Source organism: Ischnura elegans, chromosome 13 (genome assembly GCF_921293095.1).
Source record: "Ischnura elegans chromosome 13, ioIscEleg1.1, whole genome shotgun sequence".
NCBI classification, from domain to species: Eukaryota; Metazoa; Arthropoda; class Insecta; order Odonata; family Coenagrionidae; genus Ischnura; species Ischnura elegans.
In genome coordinates, this window is record NC_060258.1 from 14147157 (window position 1) to 14162582 (window position 15426).

At 39.5% G+C, this 15426-nt stretch overlaps 1 protein-coding gene across 1 annotated transcript in view; it reads left to right on the forward strand.

Annotated features, from left to right (window-relative positions):
- The window catches only part of LOC124170032, a 105051-nt gene extending 94338 nt beyond the window's left edge, over window positions 1–10713 (forward strand). Inside the window, exon 9 of the mRNA XM_046548717.1 lies at window positions 10546–10713. Within this exon, the coding sequence (XP_046404673.1) occupies window positions 10546–10713 (168 nt within the window). The remainder of the gene's footprint in view (window positions 1–10545) is intronic.
- Window positions 10714–15426: the final 4713 nt, after the last annotated feature.

Consider the following 15426-nt stretch of genomic DNA (forward strand, 5'->3'; position numbering starts at 1 on the left):
TGTTCTTGATCGACCAGACGGCATATTTTGTTTACAAAAACCCAAAAATTGAAACATATAGGGTTGAAAGAAGGAAGTGTGTAGTGAGTGAGAAAAACATAAAGAGAAATGAGACAAGATACAGCTGTAAAACTGTCCAGGAACCTGTATAGTACCCTGCTTTGAGAAACACCACAGACTTTTCAACAACTAAACACGGCATACAGGGAGCAGGCAAGAGTAAATCTCAAAAAATTGTAATTACTTATTAATAATAATAAAATTCAAACAATGCAAAGATAATATAATTTTTTGATTTTTTTCCGGTTATCGATTACGATTATGACTACGTTCCATTTTTAGACATTTTTCGTTTTATGCTATTATTTTATTCATTGACTATAAATAAAATCAATGATTTTAGCACAAGTTTGATGCAATCAGTGTCCAGATAAATGTGTTTGCAATTTTTATTAATGGTTCTCCTATTTTTAAGACTATCGATTCAGCGATTAAGCACGCAATGGAAACGACGCTAAATTTATTATGGGGGAAACGAGACGAGACGAGAGTCTCGTCCGAGACTCAAGACCGAGACGAGACTGGGGTTCACGAGACGATACTCGAGACGATACCAGAGGTCAGGAAACGAGACCGAGACGAGACTGGCGAAAGTTTCGTCTCATCTCGCAACAACACTACTTTTTTCCCACAAAATAGTACGGCCTTGGAGAATTTATTTTCCTTCAACTGCTAAACGGCCGTATATCGTTCAATTACCTAAAAATAAATGGTCAAGTGAAATAGTACATGAAATAATAGGATTAACTCAAATGGAAGTCCATTTTGGACGGAGACCGTCTCGGGAGGACGAAAGTGTTTTAGAAATACCAGATGGAACTAGGTCTCGTGAGGAGGTGGCTAGGTTGGTTCTTAGGAGATTGGACGAAGCTGATCGTATAAGGAATTCAATGGAAAAGGGTAAAACGCAATCCTTTCAAGTGGATGACCAGGTGTTACTCCGAAGACCCAGGCCGTCAGATGAGTGAGCGAATCTGTTCCACTAGTCCTCAACCTATTTTTGAATGGCCTATTTCCTATTAATTGGTATTTCCTTCTCCAGAAAATTATTTCTTAAATTTTTTCTTAGGTATTGATGAGCAGGAGAAGGATGAGGTCTTTTGCTTTTTATTTTTCGGCATTGCTTTGCTCATTGCCTCACTGATGAACTTACCGAAGGATTGGACCCTCAAGTCGAGATCGGCTTTCATTTTAGGTAAAATGGCGCGTAGGTTCTTTTCCATTTCATATTGAAATACTTGCCAGTTAGCTAGGTTGTAGAATAATCGTAATATGTTTTCAGGTGCTGAAACTGGTGTCATGCCGATTCTTATCATGACAGGATACATGTCGCTTGTCATACTATTTACGATTTCATGTACCTGTTAATTTTTTTGCTAATAGCAAGGTCAATAACCGAGTTCGCAGATACTCGTGTTTGTCCTATCGGAGGTGTCATACGCAGGCCTCTCTCGTCAATATATTTTTAAGTTTTTCTCCTATTACGGTTTTTGCTTGGGCAATTCCATTCAGTGTGCTTACTATTAAAATGAGAGTTGGTGTATCGTCTTCAAATAATTTGTTGAAATCGCTCTCTTCGAACTTTTTCGAAGGGCTTAAATAGCACGAGTATAACTTTATGTTTCCCATTCTTTTCAATTGACGTAACTAGGAATATGCTTTAGGGGATGTGGAAGACTGGGAGGGCGACCCCCCAGGCAACGGGGGATCCGGGAAAATTTTGGAAAAATGACATACCTGGAAATACATTTCACATCATTTTGTCACTTAAAATTTAAGTTAAAGCTGGTGCAGGTATTATTTGTCAGAACTATACAATACTTTCAATTGTTTTTTTCATTTCTATGAGGCTCTAGGGGGGATTTATCCCCCTCATTCCCCCATAGTTATGCCACTGACTCCAATGCTTCTAACGATAGGAGATCGCCGTATGGTAGAAAGAACACAGGATTATATCCCATCCTCAACTAAAATTGCAACCTCTCCTGAAGCTTTGCTCCTGTGGGCATTGTCATTGTCACGTCTGTAGCCGATATAGCAGTATATGCTGATACATGTATCGTCTTTGAGATTTTCTCTGAAATAGAATAAATATGTACATGATACCTATCCAGAAACATTTTAAGTTCGGGTATTTTATTTTTTTATTCCGTCGTTTGCATTCCAAAAGGCTCTGGCTAGTGATTTATTCTGTACGGGTTCATTATCCACAGCTAATTTTGTAGTTTAAAATTTGCATTATCTTGTTCATAAACTCCTGTACCATTTGAATTTGTTGCTGCATCACCTGTGTCAGTGTCGTCACGGTTGGCATTAAATCAGCAGTAATTTGATAATGGCTTTGTTCTGCCTCGTTGCTACTTTGTCTTACATGTGGTTATCTCCGTTTTATACGTAATTGCCTTTATTCTGGTTGTGTGCCTGCTCATAATCTTGTGTAGGGATATTGCCTTGCCTACGTTTATTCTAAACTTGAGTGAATTGTGCTCTTTGGGCAACCTCGCATGTATGGCGTCTATTCTTCCAGACGTTTATTTATGTGGAGCCGGGACATAGTTATCTTGATGTTTTTCATTTTATTATCTCGAAAAGAATTGATGCGCTTCCCTGCCTTCTTGTATTCATAGCATTCTTCCAACCCTGACGCGTGATTATCTACACAGAGAAGTATTTCATGCAGTTGCGTCAGCCGTTCCCGTATCTATTACATCGGTAGAAACTTTGTGTACCTTTGTTCCTGCATGTATTAATTGTGATAGGATATTTTCACACATACTTAATGTCCTCTAGTTTCTTCAGATCAAATCCTGGTTGCTTTTGGACTGAAATGCGTCAGCCCTTGATTTGTCTGAAACTATTACTGCCAAGCATGGGATGCCTTGCGTTGTAAATTTTTCCAGGATTTAATCATAATCCATAATGTTTTCGTGTCCGTAGATGATATTTCCTAGTATTTTTCACTAAAATATGACCACTCGTGATTCTTTGTGCCACTTTCCTCTAAAAACCGTTTAACTATATTGTAGTCGTATTTTGTCTCGAGTTGAAGTTGTGACCCGTTATTTATTTTCTTGATAAAGAAGTTTTTGTCGATCAATTCGATCTTTTGAATTAGGCTCGTCGTATAATGTACAGGGTGTGTCCTGAAAGTAGTAGGACTGAGTCGAGAACAAAAAATGTATTTCTCATATAGGTACATCGCTTCAAAAATCTTCAAAGTAGCCCCCTTGGGCATCGACACAACGCTGCCAGCGAGTTTTCCACCCAGCATACGCTTCCTGGAAGGCTGACTCCGGGATGTCCTTTACAGCGTGCGTCACGGCCTTTTGGAGAGCTTCCACCGACCCGTGGTGACGCCCTTTCAGAGGGGTCTTGAGCTTGGGAAAGAGAAAGAAGTCCGGGGGGCAATATCCGGGCTTTAGGGTGGGTTTCCACGCCGTGTTTCGCCAGTTAGTCAACGACAATGAACGCGGTGTGGGCCGGCGCATTGTCATGATGAAGGATCCACGAAGCGGCGATGGCTGGTCGGACGCGAAAGATGCGTTTTCGCAGTCTTTCCAGTACTTGCACGTAAAAAGCTGCATTAACGGTTTGCCCTGGTGGCACAAACTCACTGTGGATGACACCTTTCGAATCGAAGAAGCACATGAGCATGGATTTTTGCTTCGATTTGGACATGCGAGCTTTTTTGGGTTTCGGCGATGTCGCTGTGTGCCATTCTGCACTTTGCCGCTTCGTTTCTGGGTCGTATTCAAACGTTGAGCGGTTGTTCTGCTCATGGCACTATCCCCGTAAGCTGCCTTGGTGAGTTCATGGTCTCCTTGCCGCTTTTCTCGAGTTTAACGCAGAATTTCACTGCGTAACGCTGCTCCACCAAACGTTCCATGACACACCGTGACGAGGTCACTTGACAGAGGTGTGGAAGAAATACGATTCACACTCCGCAAGAGCTCAGAGCCGACTGCCGCGTGTTCGCACCGCTTTGTTAGAGTCCCTTCCACCACCTACAACCCAGAAAACTCCCGTCCGACCGTCCGCGTGTGTGGGAAAAAATCAGTCCTACTACTTTCAGGACACACCCTGTATGCCGTATAAAACAGTAGCAGGACGCTTTTTATTCATCGTAATTGTTTAAACATAACCTTATTGCATGGGCGTACCAAGTGAGGGGCAGGGGAGGCAGCTTCTCCCCCAGAAGCAAAAATTGCAAAAGTCCCTAAGCAAAATCAGTACTGAAATGAAGCTGAAGTATTCAACAAATTTTCTTGAAACGCACGAAAAATGAAAAATGAAAATGAAAATTAGTACATGATATGTAACGAAAATAAAACTACTCTTTCAAGGAAATAATCTCATGAATTCCATGGCTTGCCTCCCCTCCCCTAGACCATGGTTTGCTCCACCCTGGGTCATGGCTTACCTCCCCCCCCCCAGTTATGATCCTGGGTACGCCCTTGCCTTATGGCTTCGTTGTTGTTTTGATTCGAAACTCTCGTAAATGGATTAAATGTATTGTTGATTGCTATTTCGGGTACCACTGTGTCCTCTTTACGTATTCTCTTCCGCCTGTTCGTCGTGGCTTTAAAAGTTACGAAAAGAGATTCGTCCTGAGTAGGTGCCTGTTTGTCACAGTGATCGGTTTGAATCAATGCCATTTCTATGGTTTTGTCAACTTGGTCCTCTCGTAGCTCGTTGCCATTTTGGGTTTCTTCGACTAATCTTCTTTCAGTCCGGTTTGAGCTTGCTGTCTCCGGAAATAAAACTTATCGCGGATTGGTACCCTTTGTCCTTGAGTCCGGCAATTTTGCGGATCGCGGGAGATGCATAATCGGTTGACGATCGGATTATTGACTTGAGAATGTTGAAGAGGCGTCGTTGAGGACTCACTAAACGTACACGTAACTGGATAAGGAGAAAGCTATGGAGGACACACCGGGAGCCCCGGCCAATCCAACTGCCAAAGCAGCAGTGCACAGACGATCGAACCAAGATCCCCCCATACTAAGGTGGTGCGAAAAAAAACTCAAGTTAGAAATTTCGAGTCGCTGCAGTGTGGAAAAGTTGCGATACGTTAGTACAAGAAAAAAAAGAATTTATAAAATCGGACGTCTTCTTCCGATCCCGCAAAGCACCTGAAAAAAATGACAAAAATGAAAAAAATTGTTTTTCTTTTGGTTGTAAAAAAATGAAATAAAATTGATATCATTTAGCGCCTTAGCAAAAAATGATTACAATAGCATAGGTTATTATTAATATATGCATATTTATGGTTTTAAACTGTTATTACCGATCGCAGCAGATCATTAAAAATGTATAAATTTTACAATTTGGCCGGTTTTTCAGAGTCGTGTAATAATTACTTAAGGTAACATTTTAATCTAAAATAAATGTTTGATTATGCAGCTCTTCCTTTTTTATATATGATTTAATTATACTTAAAGAACCCAGAACTTACCGTGGAGAGGTGGCTGCACTTTGAGTTCCACCCACACCCTCCATCCATCCAACCAATTAAGGTTACTGCTATTTACAATATTTACATTTCTTATCCTCCTTTTAAATTTTAGCTTTTGAAAACTACTTTGTACTACGATTTAGTAGTGAAGTCTGGCATAATGGACATTTATTTGAATATAGCCCTAGAATACAGCCCTATAGAATATATGAAGTTTACAATAGGTTTGCCTTTTGCTTAAGTCTGTCAGCCTTAAATACTCTTTTTAGCCCTAGCTCTCTAATGTGCCTTCTGTACTAAATCGACCGTCGCCATCAATGTGTGATCAAAGTTCAATAGCAGGGTAAACTACTTTCTTTTAATATTCAGGTATTTATCGAGAGGTTTCTATTGCTTTGTTCGCACGATTCATCTAGCATGTGAAATTGGTCCAGGATCACGGTTTGCTAAGTCATTTGTAAAGTCACCACTTGTGATTGCTTCACTAATGTCATTAAAGTATTTTTTGTCCTTGCTCAACATTTATCTATCAACTTGTAGAATTTCACATTCAATTGTATGGAAATACGGCATTGAAAGCTTTCCATAACCATTCAGATTAGTCGGATTAGCCCGCTAAATGATTTTTGGCCACTTGTTTCACCATCTAAATACTGAAAAATATGACAAAAGTAATTCAATAAAATGAAGCAAACAAACTGCCCACTGCAGCAGGTGTCCAATGGGTTACACGAACTTTCTAATAGTGCAACCTTTCCATCCAATGTTGATGTTCGTGCCATCACAGAAAAATAACTCTAAGTACTCCAATGATACTCCTTGATCAGAGAGATAAGATAATATGGAGACCACTATATATTTGGCACACCCGGAGCTTGGAAAAACATGACTCAAAAACACCAAATCCGGTTCTTTTATTAGAGAATGGTGCTCCGCTTTAACTGTCAGGCAGTACTCTTTCGATTCAATTATTTCCATTACTAGTGTATTGTATATCCTTCCGTCAAAGTATAACCATGTAGCTCACCTAAATCAAGATAGATTAGCTTAAAGTCGATAATAATATTTCTCTTTCCCCGTCTAATTCTACATCAGTCAATGAACTTAGAAGTATATTATTCAGTTATAACACAAATGTCTACAGGTCCACTTGATACTATAGCAGAGGCTGTACGGTGAAACACCCCGTATTGAACACAATGAAAAGCTGTAGTTTACAATTTTACCCTCATTTGCCATGGTGATTTATATTTTTTGATGTATTAGGCATGCAATTTGCCTGGTCAACAAATTTCTCTTTGATTGTTAAACTTTGCGTTGCGTCATTTAAAACTTCAACATCTTCAATTTCGGTTTCAATGGAGTTAACATGCTGCCTTTTTAAAGTGAAATTCTGCCTTTCAATTCTAGTGGCCAGTTTTATTGTAATTTTCGATCTAAAGGGCTAATTAAAACTTCACAAAAATTTTTTGCTATAGCATTTAAAGATATTAATTAAATTTTATTTTTTTACAACGAAGAAAAAACATTTTTTTTATTTTTGTCCTTTTTTCATTTGCTTTAGGGAATCGGAAGATGACGTCCGATTTTAATAACTCTTTTTTGTTTTTCTCGTATTAACGTGTCGCAACTTTTCCGCACTATAGCGACGCGAAATTTGTTACTTGAGTTTTCGCACCACCCTACCCCATACCCTACTACTTAGTCCCTAACGAGTGGACCCACTCAAAACTCACTTTCCCCAAAAATACAATGAGGCATAATGTCCTCCATATTGGATACTAATGAGCGAGAAAACCAGGAGGAATTCGCTAATAGGACGCCACTTTGACGTGAGAACGTGCTGATTGGTTAGGCCCTCCGCCAAGACGTCCCTCGCGACTCAAAATGAGTCCTCAGCTGGATTTTTCACTAGCATAAATTCGAAGTCACGATCTTTAAAAAATACGAAAATTTCGAAATGCCTACACATCGAAAAAACCCAGAACACAGCGTAAGAATCGAAAGACAATTGACAAGGAGACGACGAGTGATCTAAAGTGCATTTTTCGGAGACAACCTGTGATTTTTAAGGTATTTTGAGGTGAAGCCGTGTGTGTAGGAAGTGGGTGATATGGGTGACGACGATGAATCTTAAGTTTTGGAGTTCATTAAATGTTATCGTAAAAATCATAATATTTTTCATGATTCAAAGGCCAGCATTTCTCATTCTTTGAGCGCATTTCTTGAGACGCTAACGCGATCATCTCGGAACCCGGGTAAACCCTAATCATGTCCTTTTAATCGAATTAAAAGTCTGATTCCAGGGGACATCACTCGTTATTCAATTGCCCAGTCACTACAAGCCGAGGCAGTTGATTAAGAATATTAGTCGTGCCTACGGGCATCCGGATCATTCATCTTATTATAAATCCCGCGGGAAATCCAGTGAGTCGGGAGGGATTTTTTTATGGGACCAGTACAATACGAAGAGGCCATGATAGCAGTGGTTGGGGCGAGGATAAGAACAGTACCCGAAAATTCACGTGTAAGTAATTATGCACGTATTATTTACAGTTTGTAGAAAACAAATTGTTTTATACCACGATAATTGAATGATTATCAGTAAACAACGCAAATCTCTACTAACTTCGAAAGTAATTTGGAATGAATTGAAGACAGCTGCTTATGACATTTTAATCAAATATCGCAATCGCTTTTTATTTCTAAGTCGATATTGCTTAATATTTATCTGGCTGTTTCTATACACGTACCGCCATATCCGTCGTGGAAGAGGGAGGAGAAAAGAGGCGCGTGGTTGCCGCAAACTCGGCGGAATCAACAAGTGGATGATTCATGAACTGCTAGGGTACCGTGCGTCACAATGCACGATATGGCAACTGCGTGCGGCTTTCAGAGACTCTCTCTTATATGTTGCTTTGTTTTCGCCTGTCTCGGTAGGCAGATCAAAAGCGACAACCAGGGCTCAAAACAAGAATAAACATAAAACGATACTGAATATACTGCTGACGTTTAACTTGCATGATCTAAATAATTCATCACTTACATTCTGCGACACACAATGGTACCAATCAATTTTCAATTGACTCTTTGGTTTCTAAGTAAGCAAATATTTCCGTTCTTTAGAACAAACCGATCGACTTCAGTGGTAATAGCAATTTGTTTTCTCCACATTGTTGATAATACATTTGGATTCATCATATCAAAATTCCAAGTTATTGAATCGAAAACTGAGGGATTACTAAGCGCTGTAATTCGGGCAACTTGATGTAACGCACAAAAAACGGGTACTTTTTAGTAAAACTTAAGTAAAGGAAATAATACGAAGCGAATATTTTTAATAGCAAATAATCAAAGGCAGAAATAAGTTCTCCTCCTTATGCTCTTTGTTGGATTGAAATTGATTGCTTCATTAAGACACTAGAATTCCTCAAATTCGGGTACATTGCTTTTTTTACAGATACTAACTATGAGAAATACTTTTGGCTTCATGGCACAGTAGCAGAAACGATGTTCGCATTTTTCTGTTACGTTGATTGAATCGATATCCGGTTTGTTTCATATGTTGTTTCATCTGTGATTCTAGTCGTTCCTAGTATAGCATATGTTTCTTGTTTTTTTTTGATGTGGTTGAGTTTAGCGCTACCAGGATAGATGGCAATGGATCACTTTGCTTACTAAGCTTCCTTGCCTCACTGTCCATTCCGTCATCAAATTTTCCAATTCACTGGCATGTTTTCTTGATGCAGAATAAATTAGGGTATAATAAGGGAAAAATGAATGGCTATCTATTAAATTTCAGTGACAGATTCAATTTTCAGTCGATAGTTTCTTCTTTTGTCCGGAAGCTTCACGTCTACATCTAGTGCGCAGATGTAGGTATAATGTGTCATAAGCAAGGTTAGGCATTTGTTTGGGGTGGTAAGAATGCAGTCGGTTTCATATAAAAAGTAAATGCGCAAACGAAGTTCCGCCTAGAACTTTTTTAAGTACTCAAAGCAAGGACAAAATAAATTTCCAGACCTATTCGTCCCGTAAAATATCTCTCTTTATTTATAATTTCAGTTGATGTCTGGAAATATGGTGGGATTCTGATGCATATTCTGTATCGCTCTGTATGATATCTGTTCTTATTCTTAAAGGAATATTAGACTAGCGTGCAGCCTCCGAGTACATAGCGGCTTCCAGCCTTCTTTTTAACCTCATAGTCGCTTTTGAAGAATGCAGCTTTCTTTTGTAAAAATATCTTGCGTCAGTGGAGTTATTCCATTTTTAGGGAAATTTTTCATCAAAAGTATACTTAGAGATATTAATTTCAATTCAGCCATCACGCCTTCGGCTCTTTCCTCAGACCCCAACAAATAAACCAACTGATTTTTAAACCATGATTTTTTCACATTTAATAATTATACTTATGACAATAATATTTATTCAGCTCTGGTCTTTGCATTGTAAAATACAGGACCAGAGTAATACACACTGAATGCATATAAGCATTGAAACAATCCTCTGAAAGAATGATTCCTCAAGCAACTCACTTATTCCATAAGAGTTTATTTTCACGGAGAACTTTAAAATTTAACAAAAATGATACCCTCTGAATGGCATTTTTAATGATCGGGGCAAAGAGTATTATGTTAATGCTGCGATGTGAAAGAGGATTTATGAAATACCTGAGTACATTTCTGCTGCGATGATTGGCACGTCCTTGAACTTGAGAATTGGTGGTCAAATCTATCGTATTGCTTTCAACTGCAATGCATACGTGATATATGTACAATGAAGTTATTATAAGAATTTTAAACTCCTTGTTACTTGCTAAGATGACATGTTTTAATAATCTACAATTTAGCTCAATTTAAAAAAAATGTAGTTGAAAACTCCGTTAATCTTTTAATGTTTGTGACTGTACCACACGCAAATATTGAACCAGGTACTCACGTGCATGAAATAGATGTGTGACATGGATAAGCTTGCATGTGCAGAGTATGAAAGCTCTTTCTATTGTTTCGATGTTTTTATTCCATTAGGTTTTCCTGCTGATGCTGTTCCCCTTCCTTTACCTGCTGGATGTAATCTCTGATTGTTACGTGGCCTATAAACACTGCCACGAAGCCAACTACATATACTTTGGTCTAACACTCGTGTTTATATTTGGGCCTATGCTGGCTGATCTAATCGGGAACATGTATTGGTAAGTATAATGACAATCACAGTTTTGAACGGTTTAATTAGTAAAAATTTAAATAGTCGATAAAAAATGGTTCAATGTCTTATTAAACCTTTGATTCTTATGATTCACATTTAATAATTATCTTCTTATAAATCTATTGAAAAATTGTTGCTAAAATTGTTGTTAAAATTTGTTTTGTTACTAACGCCTAAAAATTAGGCAAAACGTGCATTTTGAGGTATTCAATCGGTTTTTTATGCATTTCTTGGCACTGTCCTTCAAGTGCTTCATTTCCATTTATTCACTTTTTCCCACAATCTGGATTTCAATGAGTGTTTCAATCTTAGTACACTTGCCTACCTCTGTCACGAGTCTTGCCTACCTTGCCTACCTCACTTGTCACGAGCAATTTTTCTTACTGCCTTTCCTTAGAAATAATTCCTAAAGGACTTAACATTAAGCTTCCACTATCCGGCCTATCTCCAATTCTTTCCTTTTTTCCATTCTTTAAGATACAAACTATCAATCAACATGCGCTATTGAGTCCTTTTCCAATACAATACCCTGGTTTCACAATACAAATCCCATATTTAATCTCTATTTAATGTAATCAATCTCTGCAGCTCACAGTCGCTCTCTATCGTCCACAAAAGGCTTCTTTCTGCTCTTAATTCCCTCACTGTGAGGCGTCAAAAAGCACTGAGGAAACTGTCCTCCCTCTTCTATTCCTTTTCTAAAAACGAAATATCTTTACCGCTACATACCGCGAATCCTCCGTCTGCCAGTCCTCCTCCACACATCAATAAAACTGACGTTGCACTCTCTGCTCCCCCTCCTGCTCCAGCCTCTCGAACTCCTACACAGAGGATCCCACAGCGCGATATCTCACCTCCCTCCCACTCCTGTTCCCCCATAGTGGTGAATTGGAACTCATTTCCAAAGAAAACGATTTTAGACAGTCTTCAAAGAGCTTCCCAGGTGCCTAAGGCGAGTAGATCTTTACCTGTCTACCCATATCACCACCAAGAATTGCCACGCTCCGAAACCTAGGTTCAATACATTTAAAACATAAGGGAATGCTGGCAATATGAGAGAGAAATTTAAAATCAGGGGGAACGAAACTCAACTGGCTTGAAATGATCTACAGATGGGTATGCGATCGCTTCGTAATATTCAGGAGTAGGAATCAGCCGGTGATGGCCTGGGCTTTACAAAAATGGGAAATATCAGCGTCGTTTCGGAAATATCGCCAGGATTTGAATGCTGCCGCGAGTGCTTCATGGGTTCTGTCTTTCAAGAAGAGACATGAAATTGTGCAAAGTAAAAAAAAACAATATAGGTGCCAACAAGTGAAAAAAGTCGCAGACCAATGTAACGAACTTCTATCGCAGAAATACTGCAATCAACAATGAAGTTTCAGAAGCAAACAAAAAGCTTAATCTCCAAATATAATAGGGATTTCGTAATATATACGAAATATCAGAATCGGTGTGCGTTCAGGGGTGATACACAGAGAACGCTCTCTAAGAAGGGAAAGAATTTTTTTAAATGGCTCTTGGGAACGTGAGCAATGTAACACATTCATACACAACGAAGTATGCTATTATTGATTCAGGAAAGCTGCTTCCTACATTTTTTGGGCATGCAAGAACCTGGAGATGATTTTGGTCCGCAAGTGCATGAAACTTAAGAAACTGGGGGCTGAAGTTTTAAATGTTTCTGTTGTGTGTTTTAAATTTGGAAAACTTACGGCTGGGTCGTATATCAAGTTTTTAAAAACTATACGTTAAGAAATATAAATTATTGCTTGTAGATTCATAGGGGGACAAACAAATAGTGTTATTTATAATGAACTATTTATTGACTAGGAAGGAGAAACAAATCACAACATAAAAATTAAACCACCGAAGCGCACATCTGTAAGCCAACCGAGCGATTTATATTTCTAATGACCGGTAAAGCAGTTTATTATAAAGACCAGAACTGTACCTTCCTCCATCTGGGAAAAGAGAGATTTCCTTACGTGAAAATGGAATAAAATCATTTGTGCATCATCAATTGTCCTCAAAAATAATTTTTCGGCTCCGAAGTATTTTTCATGTTCCTCCATCCGCTGTCGTTTATTTACTTTCTTTAGAAGGTTAAGCACAGGGCCTATTCTCTCGGAATAGCCTCGACAAAAACTAGAATAATAATTACAGACTCCCAAAACCCCACAGACATCCCTCACGATTTATGGCTGTTGGCATTGTGCGATCGCTGCAATCTTACCTGGGCTGGCAAAAGTACCATAGACAATAATGACATAAGCCATAAAATTGATTTGTTTTTCAAAGAAACGCCATTTTGATAAATTTTATCTTTAATTAGCATTTTGCAAACGTCCAAAGGCATTTATTAAATGGGAAAAATTATAATTGAAGGATCACGAGTATACCAAAACATCATGTACATAAGATGTGGCATAATTTTACATGTCCCTTCCAAGGTTTTCGTCTACACACCGTGTCAAGGTCACCCAATTATTTTATAATCCAAATGGAACTCTGCGAAACACGTAGGTCCTGGGATTTATGCAGGAAGGCAGTGTACTTTTGGTCATACTGTGAAATTCAAGTTGCCAAAAGTGATGATATGAAGCCCATATTAAGGAACCAAACAGCTCGGTTAAAAGGACTCAAAAATTCCTCAACTCCTGGCGGACGGTCGTTCTCCGTAATTGCGTTCGAGTTGAGCTATCTTGTATCTAGGCATATTCTCACCGGACCAGTTTTCTAATTTTTACAATGATTACTAAGGGGTTTACGAAAGGTCTTGTGGCCTTCTGAATAATGCTGAGATGCACCATCCTGTCAATCTCTGCTGTTGCGGCCTATTCATACGCTACAGGGACAGAAAAAGTTATCGTTGCATCCATAATTCAACTTTATGCGGAATTTGAATATTTTTGGATCGGTTAATGACATAATCGGTTTATGCACAAAGTGCGAAACGAGACCAAAACAATTCTCCAAACTCATTTGTTCCTCTTCCCGGAAACCCGTAAGTGAAACACAATCCTTAATCTTCATATCCAAGGGAATACTGTTCGTTCTTAGTAAGCCCACGTATACATTTATCGCCCCCTCTTCAATTTTCTGTACCACTATGCTATCATAATCCCATGGAATTTAGTGGTATATAAATAATGGCTGTAAATGATTTCAAAAAATCAATTCCTAATATTATGAGGCATATCAACTTCTTTATCGCCAAACACACTACGTCACATTCTCGGGCACCCAGATCACATCTACATCTACATAATGCGAGCCTGCGAGCCACCTCTAGTATGTTTGGCAGGAGTGATCAATCACCAGCATACGACATGCAAAAGGATTTCTACATGCACATTATATAGTCCACAGTAATGTTTAACAATTTCGTTACAGGCGACCTCCTATTCTGCTCGTATCCTGTAATACGGGTTCGATTAATGGGAAGCGGGGGTATCTCCATTCCTTGACTCTGCATAGACATCAGTTTTTCCTCGGAAATAATGGATATTAGGCTCCCTGAGTCGATCAAAGAGGTCGTCGTTTGCCCAGAGCATGATATGCAAACCTCGGGAAATACCATACACTCAAGATCTCCATCCCGGTAAGGTTCTGACGCTGAGGGCTCGTCCACTTAACGGATAGAAAAAATTGGACCTCCATTTTTATGCTTAATAGGTTTGGGCAGGGAATATCGGTTGGCTCAAACTCCACGCGTTTCCCGACGGAGGTAGAGGTGGTAGTAAGGAAGGAGGTGTAGCTTGTCGCCCATTCACGGTATTTACCCCGTTCATGGCCTTGTTTCTTTCATTAAAAGCGACTTCTCTGATCCGATGCCAATCTCGAGTCTCGTTGTCCATGCGTCCCGCCGGACCAAACCTACTGCGTGCCCATGTTAGAACAGCGTTTGCATTTGGTGTCCTCTCGCCTGGTTTCCCTCTGTGGCCCAGGGACTGATCTAATTTCCCTATCATAAGAACATAACATTAGTCTTTCGAACGATGAAATATCGGCCCCACGCAACAAGTCTTGGGCATAAGGAGGAAATTGGCGAAATAAGGGAGACAGCGTTTCTTCCTCGTCCACGGTTGGTTCACAGAGCCTGATGGCCGCTATTTTCCTAGTCGCATTGTCTTGTACACCATTACCGGGCGCGCGTCTTTATTACCCCGTCATCACCCTTAGCCCTTTCGGAGCGGACGTCGGATGGAACCGACGGGCATTTTCATACGCAGAAGACTAGACGTCGGGCTTGGCCGTCGCGGATTTTTCAACGCAAACGAACGGACATCGGCTCAGGCCGATGGGAGGGATGGGAAGTGGCTGCTGAGGTAGCAACTGTCGGATGCATTTAGGGTTGGCCTGACAACCAGCTTAGCGAGTCCTTATGGCCACACCTCGGCAATTAAGCTTGACCCTCGCACGCATTTATGACATTCTCACCGCCGGAATCCATTGGGAAGTGGTTATATTGTAAATAGTTTTTTTAACGTCATGTATTGTTGCATATCACTTTTTTATACTTTTTATATGATTTACTCATTTTGTTCTGTGCGTAAGCATTTTTAAAACGAAATTTTAGCGCTTACATCAACGAACTTTCGTACTTTAAGCCTTTTTACCATGTAATTATTAACTTTGTTGTTATTAACCCATGAAAAACGTTTAAAATTCCACAATGCTTAAAACATGTTCATAATTCT